We start from the raw sequence: 18,259 nt of genomic DNA, 5'->3' as shown, positions 1-18,259 counted from the left end.
AGACAGATACCTCATTCACAGTTCAGGCCCTCCAAGCGATCTACGACCAAGTCGAGCCATGATCCAGAATTGGGTCTGGGTATATCTTTTTCTTTTCGATTGAATTTTGTCGAGTTCATCTCGATCTCGGAGTCGTCGTCCTCCAGTTGCTCAAGGCTCCTGCCGGACGGCCAAGGGGGAGTCACGCAATTGCATTCCTCATCGTCGTCTGTGCTGCAGGCCGAATCGGTCGACATGGATCGGTGCATAGGCGGAGGGAGCATGAATTCGTCGTCGGCGCAATCGTCCAGCGGATCGCGTTGATCAAGATCAAATGTAGACTTCCAGTCAGGGTCGTATGTCGCAGACTTGTCTTTCTGTGACCACGTCGGCGACGGCAATGCGGCGAGGACGGGCGAGAGTGGTCTGTGGACCCCGTCGCCAGGTTTTGGACCGAAGTGATATTTGACGCGTCGATTTGGCGGAGAAACGGCGGATGGACTCGAAGGAGAATCACGGGTGGACATAGTCATATCCGCCACGAGGTCCTGATCGTCCTCGGGTTCGGCGTCGTCAGTCGAGCCAACGATGATGACCTCGACGTCGGTACGACGACGACTTGTGAGTGTCGGCGAGACGGTGGGGAGGGACAGTGGACCGTTGACGGGAGAGGGAGGAAGAGAAGGCGAGAGAGGAGGAGAGATGGCAGGGAAGGTGAATGCTTCGATTCCTTCGTCATCATACTCCATATCGTCAAAGGCCGTCTCGACAAATGACTCTGCCCATTCGTGAGTCCTGGCGTCGTCGACCTCGTCATCTCCGAGCGAGTTGACGAGATCTTCGAACCATTGTCGCTCTTGTCCGACCGTTGAAGAGGTCGAGGAGGTACTGTTTGACTCCTCGTCGTCGTCTTCTTCTTCTTCTTCTTCTTCTTCTTCATCCTCACCGATGACGTCGAGACCCATCGCTCCCTTGGATGACCAGTCGGTGAGATCACCGACTGTACCTTGTTGAACAGATTTCCAAGCGGTTCGTACGGCTTCACGTACGACGACTTCTTTCCAAAGTGCCACACCGTCTTCTCGACCTCCGACGCGTGGCTCAAGATTGGCGAGCTTGTATTCGGAGAGATGGAGAAGTCGGTAGCCCAGAGGGGTGAGACTCGGTCTGGCAGTGGCAGAAATGAATCGCATCTCGTCTCCTCGAACACTCGAAGTGTAGGGAGGAGGAGGTGGAGATGATGATGATGGTGATGAAACTATGTTCGTCTTGATTGGCTTGTTTTGTGCGTTGCTCGAGTTGAGAACGGCAGTCGAAGTAGTAGTTTTTGTAACCTTGTTGTTATCCTTGTCCAGTTGGATGATTGAAATCGTTGACCTTTTACCAGTCGTCGTCGACTTGTCTTCTAATCGCCCTGATGATGCCGTGTCGAATGTGACCCGTCCGGTGGGAGGTGCTGTTGTCTGGCTGCCCTCCCCGTCCCTACGGACGAGGATTGACTTGGGGGCAGCCGACGACGAGGAGGCGTGAGGGCCGTCAGTCGAAGTGGAGAGGGCGATGCGATCAATAGCAGGGCAGACATGTTGACTAGATGTGGTTTGGGTTGGTTGTTGGGGTGTGGAAGACAGGGTGAAAGTGGTTAGGTGGGTCAAGTGTGGTATGTGAAAAATGGTGACGACCGGTGTGTGAGCGGTGTCTATAGTGTGTGTGTGTGGATGGATGTGTGTCTCGCTCTCTCAAGCAGTTGCACAGAACAGATGTTGTGCAAGTCTCTGAGAGGTCAAGATGAAGATATATATATATGAAGTGTGGGAAAAGAGAAAAAAAGGAAGAAGAGACGCTGACTGGGCGCTGTCGTGTCTTTTTGTGTCTGTCCGGCCTCGTTTGTCGTCGTGTTAGAGAGAGATCTCGGCTTCGACTCGAATTGAATTAATAATAAAAATATATCTGCTGCTGCTGCTGCCCCTCTCCCCTGTAGCCCTCATGCCGAGGCGGGGAGCAGAGAGGTTTCTTTTCGGACCCGAACCGAAGCGAGAAGGGGGGGAAGAAAGAGAGAGAAAGCGGGCTCAGCCAAGGTACCGTGTACCCGAGAGGTTTAGTGTCACTATTCCTAATGAAGCATTAGTCCAGCTGACCCTAATGAAATCGAGTTTTAATAGACGGTGACAAAGCGTACGTGGTGACTCGTCGACTCTCCGCGTCGTACACTCACGCAAGTGTGCACACAATATCCCCGTGGACCATGACACTGACACCGTCAACCCGAGCGACTTGTAGACTTGCTAGCCCCGAGGCGGCGGGAAATACACCGGATCGAGGTGTAACTCATACCACGCTGGGCTGGGCTGGGCTTCACGACTTCTGATAAGAGGTGTTGTTTGCTTCTTCTTCATCCCTACCCCGTTCCTCCCCCTCACCTGAGATGAACATGCAAATGAAAAAAAGGCCGGATCCGAAACCATAGGGGCTCATCCCCGCGTGAGCGTTTGGATTATTTATATACCATATTCATTTAGAATCACGGGTCGCAGGTCCATTTGGCCGTCCCATGCCATGCATGAGCCCTGGCCCTCGCCAGTCTACCTAGCTTGAGAGCATGGTCCTATGCGCTTGGGTTTCCGACGGAATACCAAATTGAGCGATGCATGCATGCGCATGCAGCATGCGCCGATCTGTGCGAATCTAGAGATCTTGATTTGACCCCGAACACGCACCCTTGGAACCTGTGCTCCGGCCTGTCGGTTACGATACACGGCGCCATTCGTTGCCAGGGCTTACCGTTCCCTTGTCGAGATCTAATCGCCGAAAGCGATCCGATACTGAACAGTTTGATTTGTTTGGTTTGAAGCTGCATCAGCAGACACTGTTCAGCCAGGTCGTCGAAGCAGGACAACCTTGGTAGATTTGTCCTCGTAGATTCCAGCGGATGGCCCATCGGGTTGTTCTTGACCTTGGCGGTGGAATGCAACAGTGTCCACCACGTCCTGACCGTCTCGCTCCTTGTCCCGCTGACGTTGAGCATGCTCCATCTCCCTTTCCCGCTCTCGTTCACCTCGTTCACGGTCCCTTTCCGCCCGTTCCAGCTCCCTTTCTGCTCTCTCGCGTTCACGCTCACTCTTCTCCACCTGTCGTTCTGCCCTCTCGCGATCCCTTTCACCTCGATCACGCTCCCTCTCAGCCTTGTCCCTGTCCTGCTCGGCCCGCAGCTGATCCCTCGCTTCCCTCTCACGCCTCCTCTCCATCCTCTCCTTCTCCTTCTCTTTATCCCTCTCATTCCTCTCCTTGGCCTGGGCTAGCAGCTTGCCTACTTTCTCACGATCCCTCACGCTCTTCTCACGATCTTCTTCATGCACGTGTCCTTCTCGCCTGCCCCCTCGCCTCTCACTCGCTCGTCGAGGTTCAAACGATCCACCGCCAAATCGATGATCATCCCACAGGTGCTTGCTCGACGGTTTCGGGCGATCAAAAGATGGATCGTGGGGTTCCGCGCGAAACGATGCGGCGCCATCTCGATCTCGACCTGCAGATCCCTGCCCTAGCGAAGTACGGCCCGGACCATCCAATGAAGAGTATTCTGCAAGACGAGGTGGACCAGGGCGCTGGAGCAGGGTGAATCCACCAGGTTCACCGCCTCCGCCTCCACCCCCGGCTCCACGTCCACTTCCCCGACCACCTCGACCACGTTCAAAGCCGCCTCCGCGACCACCTCGTCCTCGTCCACGACCTCTGTCGCCAGCCCAGTGGTCCAAGTCAGGACCACTCGTGCCCTGACCCAAAGAGCCTGGCGGAGCAGAAGCGAATGGACCTGAAAGTGCAATTCCCCTTCCTCGAACTGGACCTCCTCGTCCAGGCCCTCCATTGCGAGGTTGGCCTCTCCATCCACCAGACTGCTCACGAGAGGTATCATCGTGCGCGTATGCATTTGCGCCTTGTCGATATCCCTCCCGGCGGCTACCATGACTGTATGCCTGGCTGTAGTCGTCTGATGAGGAGCTTGTTGTGGAACCACTGCTAAGACTGTCATTACGTTCACGAATCTTGTGGTGTGGCACCGAATGATCTCCGATGGAGTGCAGAAGAGGAGGGGCAGTAGGTGGAGGCTTGTTGTCAAAGGGATTGAAGCCAGGACCTGTCGAAGGGTAGAATGGCGGAGGGCGTCCAGAAGGTCCTGGTATATGCAAGGGGTGAGGGGGATGCGGGTGATGAGGTGGGTGATGCGGGTGAGGGGGGTGATGCGGATGAGGGGGATGAGGCGGATGTGGTGGAAGTGGTGGATGAGGCGGAATAGGTGCTTGCGCAAGGTGCACCGGCGGCCCGCGAGGAAATCCAGCAAATGGCGCTGGGCCAGGTGATCCATCAAGTACACCGTGTTCCGGTCTAGGCGAGAATTGAGGTGGAGGAATTAAAGGCGAAGAAGGGTGTGATCGAAGTCCTGCACCACCAGCCATGGCTATGGTTACTTTCTGCCCATCTTGCTCTAGACTCTGACGAGGAGAAGCACTGGGACTGGAGATGACTGGTGGAGGGATGACAGGTGATCCCTTGATTTGGTCTGTAGCGGTATCGTTGGTATTTCGTTCAGATGAGATATCGGCTTGAGCACCAAGGCCTGTGCCGGAGCTAATGCGTCCATTTTGAGCTGTCATGCTCTGCGAGACGTTTGACGTAGGATCCAATTGAGCAGGTCGAACGAGAATCCTGACTTGAGGTGTAGGCTCTTCTCTATCGTTTCCTCCTTCACCTCCTCCATCCCCTCTGGGTCCACCTCTGGCCTTTTTGGCTCCTCCCGGCCCAAGTCCACCGCCTCTCCCTCTGCCTCTTCCTCCTCGACCTCTGCCTCCGCCAGCAGCACCCCGTTCGCCCAAGGCTTCCTCCTCATCCCTGAGTACTTCCAATGGGATCTCAAATCGCTGAGCCTCCTGCAAAACGAGAAAGCCTTCCCCTCGTTCCACAAACGAATTGTCCGACATGTACTCGCCTTCAAAGGAAGGATTGGCGACGAACAATATCGCTGGGGATTCTTCCAACTCTGTTAATCCTGGAACAGGTATATGCGTATCGTTTTGAGCCATTTCCACGCTCACGGCTGTAAAGTACGCCGCGCACGACAAGACGCTGATCAACCATTTGGGCAACGTCTCATCGGCATCTCCGCTGGATGGTGGGATAGGAAGCGAGGATATTTCCTCGGGGGCCTTGACTTCGCGTTCGGATTGAATGCGAAGGCCCCTGCCGCCACGGTATGTAGGTCCGTCTCTTGTGTCGTGTCGAGATTCCATCGGCCGAAAATGCCTTGCAGCGTGCTCAATGTACCTCGTTGCGGCTCGTGCAGCCCGTGCAGACGGCGTGTTGCCTCCCTTGAGCAGATCAAGAGTACGAAGGGCTGAGGCGATCAGCTGAGCGTCTTGGCAGGCAAATATTACCACTCACCCTCCAGCGGTACCACGACCTCCCAGCCTTGGTTCACAAGCCTTCTGACCTGTTTCGGAGCCCACATCAAAGCCGATGAATCGAGAACCACGACTCGCCACTTGCGTCTGTCTTTATCTTCATCATGACGACCATTCGAATCTCGAGAAGCTCGGCTGCCCGCGCGGCGATGTCTTTTGTCTCTCCCGTGACGACGATGTCCCTTGTCATCGGCAACTGCACCATTCCGCCGTTTCTCGCTTCTACCTGACCCGGTAGCTGATGAAGATGAGGATTCGGAAGCTGATCCCGAACCAGATTTCTCAGTCGAGTCGTCTATCCTGCCTTGTACACGCTCCTTACGGGATCGATCTCGTCCACCTCCGCGTCTGTGATCTCCTCGACCGTCGCGGTCGCCTCCACCACCACCTCTGCGTCCCCTATGTCCTCTCCCGCCTCGTCCTCTTCCTTGTCCGTGTTCACGAGATGAGTTGTGTGAGCCCAATGATGGACTCCTGCGCCGATGTTGTCGATTCGCTATTCGATGATTTGACGAATGTTCGCCCGTCTGTAAGCTTTGCACCGGGCGATTGGAGTGCTTGCTCTCGCCAAGACTAGGAAAATCGTTCAAATCTCGCGTGGCTGGCCGACGTTGAGCATTCGACTTGTCCCTAGGTCCCGTGCTGATCACGCTGCTGCCGAGCGGTGGAAATTCGGCATCGATATTGGCAGCTGGGCCAGTCTTTTGCGCTGTGCCGCTGCTAGATTGCTTCTGTTCCTTAACATGGACATCCTTGACTTTTCCTTCAAGGTCTCGGATCTGATGAGCGAGGTAGGCTGAAGACAGAGCTTTTGTTAGCTTGGCCTGTCGAGCAGTCTGAGTGAAAGCGGTCAGCAGAAAGCGGTCATGAGAGATTCAACCACTGACCTTTTGTTCCTCGTTCATTTTTGATGGCGAGACCGGTTCAGTCGCAGCCGATCCGTTCCTGACTTCGAGTTGTGGTTAGTTGTTGAGCCGATTTGGCAGGAATCCGTCACTATGCCATTTTGTATCTTCTTTCGCAGAAGATGATGTTGAGATGTGTAAAGATGGAGGAGTCACTGTTGAGCATGTACACGATGAGCATGAGAAGTGGTTCACAAAACGAGAGGATAGGCTCTGGTGTGATAACTTGTGTGCGATCACGAGCGATGACGCAGAACCCCAGGTGATTGACCGAGTCGGGATGGAGCTTCGATTGGGCACGCGCGAGGTGTCCAGTCAGGGGGGGTCCAATCTGGCCTCGGGCTACCCGACACTGAATATCCCGAGAATGTCGATTGAGTCCAAAGGGTTGCGCAAGAAGAACGAATGATGTTTTGCCACTCTGTGTGTGTGTGTGTGTGCGTGGGGGGCGAGGTGACGCTCACCACTTTCACAAAGGGACAGCAATTCGGATCACTCGAGCACACGGTTCCGAGGCGAATGAGGCATGACGTGGCATGATGGGAAACACTGATATCTTTGATCCCGTCAGGGCGTTTTCTAACGATTGAAATTCAGCTCAGAGCTGACGATGAGTTGCTATGTTCACTGAACCACCTTCTCCTCACAAGGCATGTCACGGAGCTTGAGAACACTGTCCAGCGCGGCACTTCCTGCGAGGTGTATCGCGGGACCTAGTCGGCTTCCACTTGACACCATCAGGAAAGCGTCCACTCAGGGTGAGCAGCGCATGGCGACTTGTCAGTGGTAACTGTTCCCAAGCTGACCAGGTTCTTAGCCGCATCCAACCCATCATCACCATCATCATCACCATCTTCCTCCCCTGCGGCCTTGGCCTCGGCCTCGGTCCAATCTACGGCTTCTTATCCCTACTCAAGTAGTATCGTTTCCAAACCTTCGACTCTTGAGACACCTACGCCTCGGCGTAATCTGCTTCACCCAAAGAAAGGATGGTCCGTCATTGAACATTTGAACTCACACCTTCGATCTCAATACGATACATTGTCCCTCAGTACGACCCTCTTCGCGCGTAAATCTCCCGAACGTCTGAGGACGGGATCCATCATTACCGTCACTTCCTGGACTAATGCCGCCAAAACGGCAACCACATCGTTCTCCGGCGTGTTGATCGGTACGAAACATAGGGGGATCGATACGTCTTTCAGGGTCCGGAACGTCGTCTCGAGGATAGGCGTAGAATACAACTTCAAATGCTGCTCACCTCTCCTGAAAGAAGTCAAAGTCATCAAGAGCGCGAAAGGGAAGAAGGGTCCAGGCAGAGATTTGGGCACTAGAAAAGCATATTGGGTCAGAGACAGACCAGATATCTTGTCCAAAATCGCGGCGCAGGCGAGCAAAGCGGTCAAGTCGAGGTAGCAGAACTCATCGTGTCTGGCGTACTGTAACGCTGCTTTGTGCTTGAGCAAGCCTCGAATGCATGTTGAGGATGTGCAACACTGTGTTGTGCTCAACTCCGCACCGTATCTCTGCGGACCGTCACCGTCGTTGTATTGAAGTTGCACGGGAAAATATAGATACTCTTGGACACTTGAGACGCTAGGAGGTAGGGTATAGAAAACGGATCAAAGGGTTACAGAAGGTGAAGATAAGAAGAAGGGGGTATATATACGGAAGGGTGATCGCTCGCCGGTGTGAATGGATGTCGCCTCCTTGTTTCTTCAAATACTAGATAATACACGCTCACTCTAATCCATCGAGTCAGCACCATTTTGTCGTGGGGAACTGGGAAAGGCAGATGCTGTGCGAACGGAGCTGTTTACTGATCCGTTTCAGGCGGAGGACTAGTTGCTGGCACGGTACCCTCAAGACTTTTGTGTGACTGAATTGTATCAGCAACGTAGAGCATATTGCCCACCTGAAGGTCTTTCATGACGGCCGGATCGATCGGTAAGATGGACTTTCTCCGCAGATGAGGCGGTTGTGGAGATCCACTACTGGGACTGCTCGTGTGTACAGGGTGCGCGGTCAAACCAGAGGGTGTGATGGGCTGTGTCGATCGTCAGCGCGCGTCTCGGTTGGCAAAGCTCACCGTTGTCTGCGCACGCGATTCCAAGCCTGGATCGGCAACAGGAACAATCTCATCCGCCACTACGGCCCGATCCATCGTAAAGCTCTCACTGACATCGAACCCATTCGCAGTCATGTCGACAGAGACATCGGTCATGTCTTCATCCTGGAATGGCTCGGGTTTAGCAGGTGGGTCCTCCGTCAACCATTTAGGCAGCGATTCTGATGATCCGCTGGCGTGATGATTTGCCACGGCTTGTTCACGCAGGCGCATCCATTCTTCGTACCGAGCAACAGACTTTTCGTGCTCACTGAGGTCAGAACATGCAGTCAAGGCCCCACTCACATATGTCTCTGGGCTTTGTAGTTGTTTTGAACCTCTTCAAAGTAGTCTGGATTGATCTCCATGAACAGTTTCAGTGCGTTGTAGACCATCCCGTGGATAGTCCTGGTCACCTCAGCAAAGCATCATCTCAAGCACTCACCTGTTCCAATGTGACCTCGAATTTTGATACAGCGCTGGGAATACTATAGGCAAGACGACTGTGATGTGTTCACCCATCAGATTGACAATGTATTCGTTGTTCCAGTAGTAAAGGGCTCTCTCAGCCACCTTATACGGATCAGTGACTGCTTGCTGGCACCTAGAGACACTCACCTGGAAATGCTGACATCCAATACATCTTGACAACTGGATGAAGAGCGGTTGCATGATCTTCGCAAACTCTGTGGCTTCAATCACGTCGAGAATTTCTTCCACTTCGTTCAGAAACATGACTTCCTTTGGCGAATTGACTTTGGGCCAGTATCGAAGTAATCCGAGTAAGACGTCTTCGGTCAATGCTGAATCCTTTTCGAGGAATTGGACGACACAATAAGCCAGCTGGGGGTGGTAGAGTGCTAACGATTTTGCCTTGTGCAGTGGTAGCAAAACACGAGTGAGGAAGATCTTGTGCTCTTCTTTGAGCGGTAGTGCGAAGCCATTGATGATGGAGCCTAATATCTCCAACAGTTCGGCAATTCCATTGTGTCTCTCGGTTTCGTAGACGAACTGGAAGAATACATTGTTGATCTGTCGACGAATGAACGCTCGGAGATTGAGGAATTTGCCATAGATACGATGAAGTGTGGTTTTTAGGAAATCCCGTTCCCTTGGGTCTTCACTGTCGAATAATTCGAGAAGCTGGAGAACAAACGCCTGGTCGATGTATCGTTTACCAATGTTGGTGTTGAAATCGGGGCTTTCGACGAATCGAAGGAAGAATTCGTAAACGATTTGTAAATGCGGCCAGGCGAGTTCGAGGACCGGTTCGTCTTCTTCAGGGTCAAAGGCATCACCACTAGGATTGACCTGGGGAGGTATCGAACGGAAGAGATTGGTCGCGAACTTTCATTGTCAACGATCGTCTTGACAGCGATCGCTCACCATTCCCACGACTTCTGGATAAATCGCCTCGGTGATGACACCGCGCTGAGTCGTGATATACTCCAGCATCTCGTTTAAAGTCTGCGACTTGACTTGTTTCCCCTTGAGCTCGCTACTCGCGTCATTAAAGTCAAAGACCACACGGCATTGCTGCAGCTTTTGTATGAACAAATCGGTCCGATCGTCAGGTCGAATATCTAAACATCTTAGCAATCGTCACGTTTTTGCCCGGCTCACCCATAAAGTCTGGGAGCTTTTCAATGTCCACTCGTTCCGTGACGTAGAATCGACTACTTCTCTGCTTTCTAGGCGTCTTGCCGACGATTGAAATGGTATCCTTGGGTCCCCATAGCCTGTTCAGCGGACCAGCTTTGGGAGGCGTAGGTTGACCGTCAGGTCCAAGTGGTCGATCGGGTGATCCTAGATTCCGACCGTGAGGAGCATGGGGAATAGGATCTGAAGGCATCTCGGATCCTCCCAGGGCATTGGGTGCACCTGATATCACGACGAGAGGAGGAGCGGGCGAAGTCTTGTCCGATACGGGGGATCTACGTGGAGTGATCGGTCCACCACCTACGACGGGAACCTGACCGGTTCCTAGAGATGTCTCTGACGACAGAGGGGATGGATTGTTTCGGGTGATCGGAGAGCTCGGGGCGGGAGATGCGGAGCCTGAAGGAGTGGATAGGCTTGGAGGGAGTGGTTTACCATTGGGTGAGGATTTGGATTGTTTTTCGCTAGACTTTGTTCTGGACAGATTCTGCAGGGTGTCAGTGGCACAGAAATGAAGATGGGGACGATGTGCGCTAGACCGCTTATCCCGACCTATCTGCACCCTCAAGCATGCCGACTCACTATAGCCTTCTTGAGTCCCTTCATGTTGTTTTTGGAATGATGGATGCTTCCTAAATTGGGACAAACAAAGGGTTCGACGTTGTCAAACTTGTCAACAAGCTGTTGAGTGCGGGCCAGATGGAGCGAACGAAGAGTTGCGGCGTCACCGAGGATTGAGTTGACCTGTTGTAGTGTTTCCGCTGTTGCGACTATGATGCCCGCCAGATAGGTGTATAGAGGTCCGTCGTTACCTCACAAAGTTGGATGACGCTATAGGTCGATAAATCCGGGATGTCTCTTGTCACTGGTTCGTTGTATGCACTTCAAGGCACTGTAGAATCCCTAATATGTCCACGGGATCTCCAGCAGATCCTCAGATGGTTATATCAGTGGATGGAAGAGCCTGAAGCGTAGCCAGCTTGAAGGTCAATGTCCCCCCTGCTCTAATTACGCGGTTGGCGGAAGAGCGGCGCGAGAGAGAGAGGAGAGCGTCACCGTGGTTAAAAGGGGGGCTCGATTAAAAGATTCTTGGGGGGATGCTGATTGTGAAATCTGGAGTCGATCAGGTTCAGAGCCGCACACCCTTCTAGGTCACAAGAAGTGATCCCAATCCTGCCCAACATGGCCTCCGTGAGTGCTCAAAAGCGAGATGGTCCCGTGCTGACCTGGTTCACTCTTGATCGGCCCCTCATCTGTGCGATCTGAACCCTTGTCCCTCTTTTCTCTCTGATGTCTATGTCGAATACGGACCTCCTGCTCAATCTCCATATCTCATCTCCGATGGTCCCAATCGCACCTATGCATGTCAACAGCCCATTTACAACACTATCTTCAAGCGGAACCCCGTCTTCGTATCCTCTGTCTTCCTCGCTGCGTTTGGATTCTCTATCGGATACGATCTCGTCACCTCGGCTTGGTGGGACCGTCATAACAAAGGGGTGAGTGAAGCTTCTTCCGAGGCAGAGGACTATACGGGATGCCCTCTGCGAGGCACGGCGCGATCTTCATATCCTATAATCCCATTGAAAGAACCCTCACTGACAATGTGCTCTGCACTCTTAGAAACAATGGAAAGACATCAGATCTCGCTATATTGAGCAGAGCGGTGGTGATGACGAGTAAAGACTGGAGAGGAGGACGCACATGATCATGCTGGGCTGCCGATGAGGAGAATAGAAACCTTTTCAAGCTCGATGCATTCCATGGCATATGAGGTTCTGAGACGCCTGAGTTGGTGCGGACAGTTTACCCAAAAAATGCCATTGAAAAAGAACCTACTACTAGCCTTGACATTGTGCCTCTTTGCATCACACCATGAATCTGCGCTAGACTCAGCGTCTTAGCAAAACGATCACTTGCACGCGGTATGCGTCTCCTCGAACCCGTGCCTCTCATTCTCATCACCCTTCTCTCCCTCCATTCCAGCCAAGCAGAGGTCCAATCTAGAGATTTCTACACATTGTCAAGTTCAGAAGTACGGACTTTGGCAGAGTCAGATCCACCCCAATGGCAAGATGTAAATGAAGGCCATTTGGGCAAACTATTGGTGCCTCGTGTGTGTGAGTCTGTCTTCGACAGGATGAGTGCTCATCTCTACAGCTGGCTCTCAGAATAAGTGAGGTCAGCCTTCTTGGACCTACTGACTCCAGTGCTTTGGTCCAAGAGTACATCTCCACAGTGTTCTCTCGCCTTGGCTGGCACGAGGAAAAGGTGAGTTTCAACAGCTGTACAACCACCACTCACTTTCCCTCAAGGATTCCTTCACCGATACCACTCCGATTGGCCAGATAGACTTCACCAACCTGATCTACACGTTTGATCCGTCGGCCCCGCGAAAGATTGTCCTCGCAGCCCATTTCGACAGTAAATGGTTCCCAAACTATCCAGACAATCAGGTGAGCTCTGATGTGTCATTTAGCTGACGGCCACAGTTCGTCGGGGCGACAGACTCCGCGGCTCCTTGTGCTATGCTTTTGGACCTCGCTGAAAATCTCACACCCTTACTCAGGGCCCGACAACAGAGGATAGAAGCTGGTCAGGGGATCTTACGAGATGGATTGGACGAGGAAGAAGCGGCCGAGACGACGTTGCAGATCCTCTTCTTTGATGGTGAAGAGGCTTTTCATGATTGGACAACGACGGATTCGATCTACGGTGCGAGGTGGGTCTTAATGGCGTTGAGATGTGAGCTTATATCGAGACATTTGGCTCAACGATGGGAGGATACGATTCTCGAACCGGATCATCCACTTGCCAAGCGGAGATATGCACCTTTGCCCAATGTTTTAGATACCATCGACGTCCTCGTCCTTCTAGATCTGCTCGGTACGTCACAAATCATGACACCTGGCTGACCTTTCAGGCAACTCCCGCTCTCGGATCTCATCCTACTATCGCGAAACAGATTGGCTCTTTGATCAACTGTCCGAGGCGGATAGACATCTCCGTCAAGAGGGATTGGTAGAGGTGGAAGCTGGAGAAGAGGGTTGGTTCTCATCTCAAAGACAGAGGCGAGGAATGATAGGGGATGACCATGTACCTGTGAGCACACAGAGGGAGACGAGACTGATGTCAGTTTGTCGAGCGAGGCGTCAGTATCCTGCACGTCATCTCTTTTCCGTTCCCAAACGTTTGGCACAGGATAAGCGTGAGTGATGAGTGATGTGTCTCCTAGGGCTGACCAGACCCAGGACGATGCCTCGGCCTTGTCATTACCTGCACTTAGGAGATGGAATCGAATCTTGAGAGTTTTCACAGCTGGATATCTTGGATTGTCTCCAACGCCCGGACAACGGATAGCACGGCATGGGGATGAACTGGTATGTTGCTCAGTGTAGGTGGAACGCGTGGTGACAATGACAGTAGTCAAACACGATGAATCATTCTCACGAGCTGTAACGCAACCCGGCACCTGTATTCATGCATAATTATACAACATGGTCCAATCATTGTCTTTATCTGTCCACTTCGCCAAACACCAGATCCATCGTTCCAATGATAGTGACGGCGTCCGCGAGGAAGTGATCGCGCATCATAAAGTCGGATCCCGCCAAGTGAGCGAATCCAGGGGCTCGGATCTTGCACTTGTACGGTCGGTTTGTACCATCGGAAACGAGGTATACTCCCATCTCTCCCTTGGGAGCTTCGATGGCGGAGTAAGTCTCGCCAGGCGGGACCGAGTAGCCTTCAGAGAAGAGCTACGAGTCTCAGCAGAGAACGGAATCATGCTCACCTTGAAGTGGTGGATCAGACTCTCCATGGACTCCTTCATAGACGCTCGAGGTGGGGGTACAATCTTGTGGTCATCGACCTTGACGGCACCAGCAGGCATCTTGTTGAGGCACTGGACGACGTGAGAAAAGAATCCGGCATGGATCTCTCACCTGGTTGATAATTCGCAATGACTCCCTGAACTCTTGGACACGGCAGAGGTAACGGTCGTCTAGCTATTAGCCCGAAGATAAGGGGATATTTCTCACAGCAGTCTCCGTTCTTGCCGACCGGGATGTCAAACTCGACCTCTGCATACTTGTCGTATGGCTGAACCTTTCTGTAGGGGAGTCAACGGCCACCCTGTGCTATGACCCACCTTAAATCCCACGGAACACCACTTCCACGCAGCATGACACCTGAGAAACTGTAATCGAGGGCCTCTTGAGCCGTGACGACTCCAATGTTGACTGTTCTCTGTTTCCAGATTCGGTTTCCAGTGACCAACTCCTCGATCTCGTCCACTCGACTGGAAAATTGAGTGGCCCATTTGAAGATATCGTCCAACAATCCATGGGGGATGTCGAAAGCGACTCCACCGGGTCGCACGTAGGCGGCGTGCATTCGTGCTCCGGATACTCGCTCGTAGAACTCCATGAGTTTTTCTCGCTCTTCAAAGCCCCACAAGAAGGGCGTCAGAGCTCCAACATCCATGGCGTGGGTCAAGACGGCCATGAGGTGATTCAGAATACGAGTGATCTCTCCGAATAGCGTTCTGATCCACTGGGCACGGTCGGGCACTTGAATATTGAGGAGTTTCTCGACGGCGAGGGAGAAACAAAGCTCGTTGGTCACTGGACAGTGTGAGCGAGTTCCGACACATAAGCTCACTCATAGAGACATAATCGAGTCGGTCAAAGTAGGGGAGAGCTTGAGTATAGGTCTTGTATTCGATGAGCTTCTCCGTGGCTCTATGCAAGAGTCCAATGTGAGGATCCGCTCGAAGGATTTCCTGGCAGTAAGTATGGCATCCTGGGGGATTCGGGCTCACTTCTCCATTCAATTCCAGAATCAACCGAAGCACACCGTGAGCGGCCGGGTGTTGCGGTCCAAAGTTGACTGCGAGACATCAGCGTGCCGCCAGTAGGGTTGTGCTGACCGGTGAAATGCTTCATGTTAGGGTCAGTGGTCAACTGCTCCTTCAACGACGTGATACCATCCAACGGTACACCAAGCCTGGAAATAAGTAAGCCAAAGATCTGAAATACGACTCACGATCCTGAGAACTCGTCCACAGGTAAGATTTTGCTCGTTGCAGCTATTGGACGAGCAGGCTCATCGGAAGTTATCTGCGAGGATTGAGGTGTGGCTAGCGATCGGACGGAGGAAGTGGTAATCGGGCGGAATGTCGATGTCGATCCTAGCCTCCTGGCCAAGGGAGTCAAGTTACGGATCATCATTTTCTACTCTGAACGAGGTGATCACCCTATGCTTAGAGGTGATGTGCATGCACGTCGAGCACCAAGATGTATCACTATGACCACTTGGGCTCGATCGAGAAGGGCTGCTTCTCATAAACGTGCGGAAACGCCGAGTGTGGCACCTTTTTCTAGTGCATGCACCACTATACATCCACCAGACCCTGATGAGCACCTGGCTTGTTCCCCTGTGTATCGTGATTGGACGATGATTGACCTCGTTGTCCTCTCCAAGCTTCAGTGTCTCCTCCTAACTCTCTCGCGTCCCCTCCGCTCGGCCCTCCGACATCGTCCTCATCATCTTCTAGACTGAATCTCCCAGCGAATCCCTCCCCCTCATCATTATCATCTGCCCTGACGTTACTATAACCTCTCTGTGACCGTCTTCCGATACCCCATCGGGGCTTCTTAGAAGAAGAGGAAGGGGCACTGGCTGTCGGCATGAGACTGGGAAGCTGCCGTGTGATCCTCGGGATCGGGAAGACATCCATTCCCCTCTTTTGCAGAACGAATCGATTGTACGCAGTGTGACCAATGAACCAGGCTAATATGATGAAGACGCTACGAGGTTCGTCAGATGCACCTCCAGTTACCACTTACAAGGCTCCAAACCCTATGAGGTGGTGGGACTTGAGCTCCGCCTTTGGATTGGTCTTGCAAGCGACATGTGTCTTCCACTCGAAGAAAAAGTGGCACGGGTTGCCAGAGTCTAGTGGAGGTAATGCAGCTACCAGGGTCGGCTTGCCGGCGTCAAAGTCTTCTGGGCTGCAGATGAACTGTTCTTCAGCTGAGGGTCAGGTGCAAGGACCCACTCGAATGACTGTAGAGGCATACTCTCCAGAATTCAAAGGACACGCCGAGCCATTCTGAAGGTAGAGCATGGGTTCATGGGTCGAAGGTGAAATGTGTAATGTCGTGTTGACTTGCCTGAACAAGTCAGCACGTATACCTGGCGTGTGTTCTCACCCCAATGAGAAGTCTCCACTATCACGATGCGCAAACCCTCCTGTCGAATCCGGGTCATCGAGCTTCCACACTTCACTGACGACTCCTCGACAGACATTCAACTTGTAGCTCGTCCCGCTGATGATGGTCTCGTAGTCTGCTTTCGCAGATGCTAGCGAGGAAAGGTCGTAATGGGTCCCATTCTCCAGTGTCAATGTGCATGGGTTGTCGTCTGGCATGGTGTGTATGATAGAGGCAATGAAATCCTCAAAGCAACGTCAGCGGTGGGCCGGCGCTTGGCGGAGAACGCCGCAGCAGCATGCCGAGCTGTATCCCTGCATGTGTTCCAGGGACTTTTGCGATCAGCTCCATGCTTGGGCTGTATTGCGCGAGATCCGCACCTCTAGTCATACACGCCATTGGAAACATCCTCCCGGCGCGAATTCAAGAAAGAGGGGGAGAGGGGGAGAGCGGGTCCCGCGCCGGGGGAAGGGGGGGGGGGTCTCGGGGTGTGCGATCGTCTGTGGCCCGTATACTTTAAATGGCACTGGGGTGGTGCTTCAATAGCACTGACATTGAGCACCGAAGGAGCAGGACCTTCAGCCCGTCGACTCTCGCTGGTGCAGCTGCCTATTATGCGGTCGACCAACGTGAGGATGTTCTGGTCCGAGAACAATGTGGGCTTTAGGCATGCGCCACACACCTTGAGAGACGTTTGGATGCATATTCGATCCCCAGCGAGATGCCGTGTCTTGAGTATGTACCCACCTGTTGAGGAATGAGTACTGAGCTCGATCAGCGAGATCTGAAACGCCGCGCGACATGAGGAATGGTATGAGTCAGCAGATCTGAGATAGCATCACATCTGTCAGAGCCAAGGCGTGGTATATCATGCTCGTACGGGGTGCGTATAAGACGTTGCGCCCCACTGCCAGACCTTTCCGCTGATCGCACACTGCTGTCATGGCGGACAAAGTCATTCCGATCACAGGTGCCTCTTCCGGTATTGGTCAGTCACTTCCCCGAGATTTCGACTGACTCGTCACACAGGCCAGGAGCTCGCCGTGGAAGCTCTCAAACGAGGACACCGAGTCGTCGCTTTGAATCGATCCATCGAGGCTCCGCAGACCATCATCAACGCGGGGGCCAAGGTGATCCAGCTCGACAGCACAGCAGACCTTCAAGACTGCGGCCCAAGAGGCGAAAGATGCATACGGTAGGATCGATTGGGTTTTCCTCAATGCTGGGACGACAAGAATGGGTAGCATCCTAGAGAGCGATCTCAAGGACTGGGAGCTGGTGTTCGATACAAATTTTTGGGGACCTCTGAAATTGGTGCCTCACATGGTCGATAACAAAGGGGCAGCCTTTGTCTTCAATTCGACTCAAGTATTTGAGCATGGGTTCGCCATCTGTGGTGCTTACAGCACTAGCAAAGCTGCAGTCACTGCCTTGGCGGACACTTTGAGAAACGAAGTGAAAGGATATGATTTGCAAGTGAAGCCTATACAGGTGAGCATGCGCTTGCTTTATGCCTGACATTCCAGCCTGGATCTATCAAGACGCCATTCCTGGACAAGTCGCCTGAAAGCAAGACTTCCGTTCCATTTCTTCAGCCCATCGTCGAGTGGATACACTCAGCCAGAGACAAAGCCCCTCTCGATCCGGTCAAAGGTGCCGGGAGGATTCTGGATATCCTAGCCTCTGGAGAGCTGCTTCCTGAACGATTGCCATTCGGTCAACAAGCTTTCAACATGATGATTCCACGTTTGGAAGCTAGATTGGCCGATTTCAAAAGGAACAGAGCTTGGTCGGTGGGCTTGGACTACGCCGAGAGCGAGTAAGAGCTGGCCTGGTGCATCATAAGAATCATAGGCTCGAACATCTCATAGCATGGACCGTCAACAGCGTGCATACTGATCACTATGAAATGGGATGTAACATCCGAGCCAGATTCGTGACGTC

General features: G+C 52.9%; 9 protein-coding genes across 9 annotated transcripts; 4 read left to right on the top strand and 5 right to left on the bottom strand.

Annotated features, from left to right (window-relative positions):
* Positions 1–11: 11 nt before the first annotated feature.
* On the bottom strand, positions 12–1,172 carry BD324DRAFT_643835 (hypothetical protein; the record flags this gene model as incomplete). The annotated part of the gene is made up of 2 exons (XM_022017573.1): positions 12–904; positions 926–1,172. 2 exons carry the CDS (start codon positions 1,170–1,172, stop codon positions 12–14), a joined length of 1,140 nt encoding a protein of 379 aa, XP_021867980.1.
* Positions 1,173–2,507: 1,335 nt separating this feature from the next.
* Positions 2,508–6,452, bottom strand: BD324DRAFT_210985 (hypothetical protein). The gene is made up of 4 exons (XM_022012188.1): positions 6,317–6,452; positions 5,410–6,265; positions 2,758–5,362; positions 2,508–2,702 (listed from the first exon to the last, which is right to left on the bottom strand). The coding sequence occupies exons 1-3, from the start codon at positions 6,332–6,334 to the stop codon at positions 2,847–2,849; spliced, it is 3,390 nt and encodes a 1,129-aa protein (XP_021867979.1). The 5' UTR covers positions 6,335–6,452; the 3' UTR covers positions 2,508–2,702; positions 2,758–2,846.
* Positions 6,453–6,986: 534 nt separating this feature from the next.
* On the top strand, positions 6,987–7,750 carry BD324DRAFT_653966 (translation protein SH3-like domain-containing protein; the record flags this gene model as incomplete). Its single annotated transcript, XM_022018732.1, has 2 exons — positions 6,987–7,092; positions 7,152–7,750. The coding sequence occupies 2 exons, from the start codon at positions 6,987–6,989 to the stop codon at positions 7,748–7,750; spliced, it is 705 nt and encodes a 234-aa protein (XP_021867978.1).
* A 400-nt stretch (positions 7,751–8,150) lies between these two features.
* Positions 8,151–10,706, bottom strand: BD324DRAFT_653965 (putative B-type regulatory subunit of protein phosphatase 2A; the record flags this gene model as incomplete). Its single annotated transcript, XM_022018731.1, has 9 exons — positions 8,151–8,213; positions 8,250–8,381; positions 8,424–8,712; positions 8,748–8,849; positions 8,887–9,014; positions 9,060–9,788; positions 9,828–10,024; positions 10,065–10,587; positions 10,683–10,706. 9 exons carry the CDS (start codon positions 10,704–10,706, stop codon positions 8,151–8,153), a joined length of 2,187 nt encoding a protein of 728 aa, XP_021867977.1.
* Positions 10,707–11,467: 761 nt separating this feature from the next.
* Positions 11,468–11,783, top strand: BD324DRAFT_584823 (putative ubiquinol-cytochrome c reductase complex 7.3 kda protein; the record flags this gene model as incomplete). Its single annotated transcript, XM_022013708.1, has 2 exons — positions 11,468–11,599; positions 11,724–11,783. Coding segments are annotated over 2 exons (192 nt in total), but the record flags the coding sequence as incomplete, so codon positions are not given.
* A 244-nt stretch (positions 11,784–12,027) lies between these two features.
* Positions 12,028–13,498, top strand: BD324DRAFT_643833 (hypothetical protein; the record flags this gene model as incomplete). The annotated part of the gene is made up of 8 exons (XM_022017572.1): positions 12,028–12,216; positions 12,261–12,371; positions 12,416–12,556; positions 12,593–12,822; positions 12,862–12,986; positions 13,024–13,202; positions 13,237–13,308; positions 13,352–13,498. 8 exons carry the CDS (start codon positions 12,028–12,030, stop codon positions 13,496–13,498), a joined length of 1,194 nt encoding a protein of 397 aa, XP_021867975.1.
* A 117-nt stretch (positions 13,499–13,615) lies between these two features.
* BD324DRAFT_643832 (nife hydrogenase-like protein) lies at positions 13,616–15,046 on the bottom strand (the record flags this gene model as incomplete). The annotated part of the gene is made up of 8 exons (XM_022017571.1): positions 13,616–13,858; positions 13,894–14,004; positions 14,045–14,103; positions 14,141–14,211; positions 14,251–14,725; positions 14,763–14,883; positions 14,923–14,990; positions 15,031–15,046. 8 exons carry the CDS (start codon positions 15,044–15,046, stop codon positions 13,616–13,618), a joined length of 1,164 nt encoding a protein of 387 aa, XP_021867974.1.
* Positions 15,047–15,495: 449 nt separating this feature from the next.
* Positions 15,496–16,533, bottom strand: BD324DRAFT_584742 (mannose-6-phosphate receptor binding domain-containing protein; the record flags this gene model as incomplete). The annotated part of the gene is made up of 4 exons (XM_022013704.1): positions 15,496–15,910; positions 15,950–16,125; positions 16,162–16,276; positions 16,316–16,533. The coding sequence occupies 4 exons, from the start codon at positions 16,531–16,533 to the stop codon at positions 15,496–15,498; spliced, it is 924 nt and encodes a 307-aa protein (XP_021867973.1).
* A 772-nt stretch (positions 16,534–17,305) lies between these two features.
* On the top strand, positions 17,306–18,243 carry BD324DRAFT_210498 (hypothetical protein). Its single transcript, XM_022012186.1, has 2 exons — positions 17,306–17,791; positions 17,842–18,243. Exons 1-2 carry the CDS (start codon positions 17,552–17,554, stop codon positions 18,136–18,138), a joined length of 537 nt encoding a protein of 178 aa, XP_021867972.1. The 5' UTR covers positions 17,306–17,551; the 3' UTR covers positions 18,139–18,243.
* Positions 18,244–18,259: the final 16 nt, after the last annotated feature.

This window comes from Kockovaella imperatae, assembly GCF_002102565.1.
Source record: "Kockovaella imperatae strain NRRL Y-17943 chromosome Unknown BD324scaffold_18, whole genome shotgun sequence".
Taxonomy (NCBI): Eukaryota; Fungi; Basidiomycota; class Tremellomycetes; order Tremellales; family Cuniculitremaceae; genus Kockovaella; species Kockovaella imperatae.
This window is presented reverse-complemented; position numbering and strand designations above follow the sequence as displayed.

What these genes read in the sequence shown, in the direction of transcription:
- BD324DRAFT_210985 (XM_022012188.1), bottom strand. An exon ending in GGTCGTGGTACCGCTGGAGG is followed by an intron (nt 5,363 to 5,409) that starts GTGAGTGGTAAT and finishes TGATCGCCTCAG; the next exon opens with CCCTTCGTACTCTTGATCTG.
- BD324DRAFT_210498 (XM_022012186.1), top strand. Translation starts at nt 17,552, where the DNA reads ATGGGTAGCATCCTAGAGAGCGATCTCAAGGACTGGGAGCTGGTGTTC. An exon ending in TGAAAGGATATGATTTGCAA is followed by an intron (nt 17,792 to 17,841) that starts GTGAAGCCTATA and finishes CTGACATTCCAG; the next exon opens with CCTGGATCTATCAAGACGCC.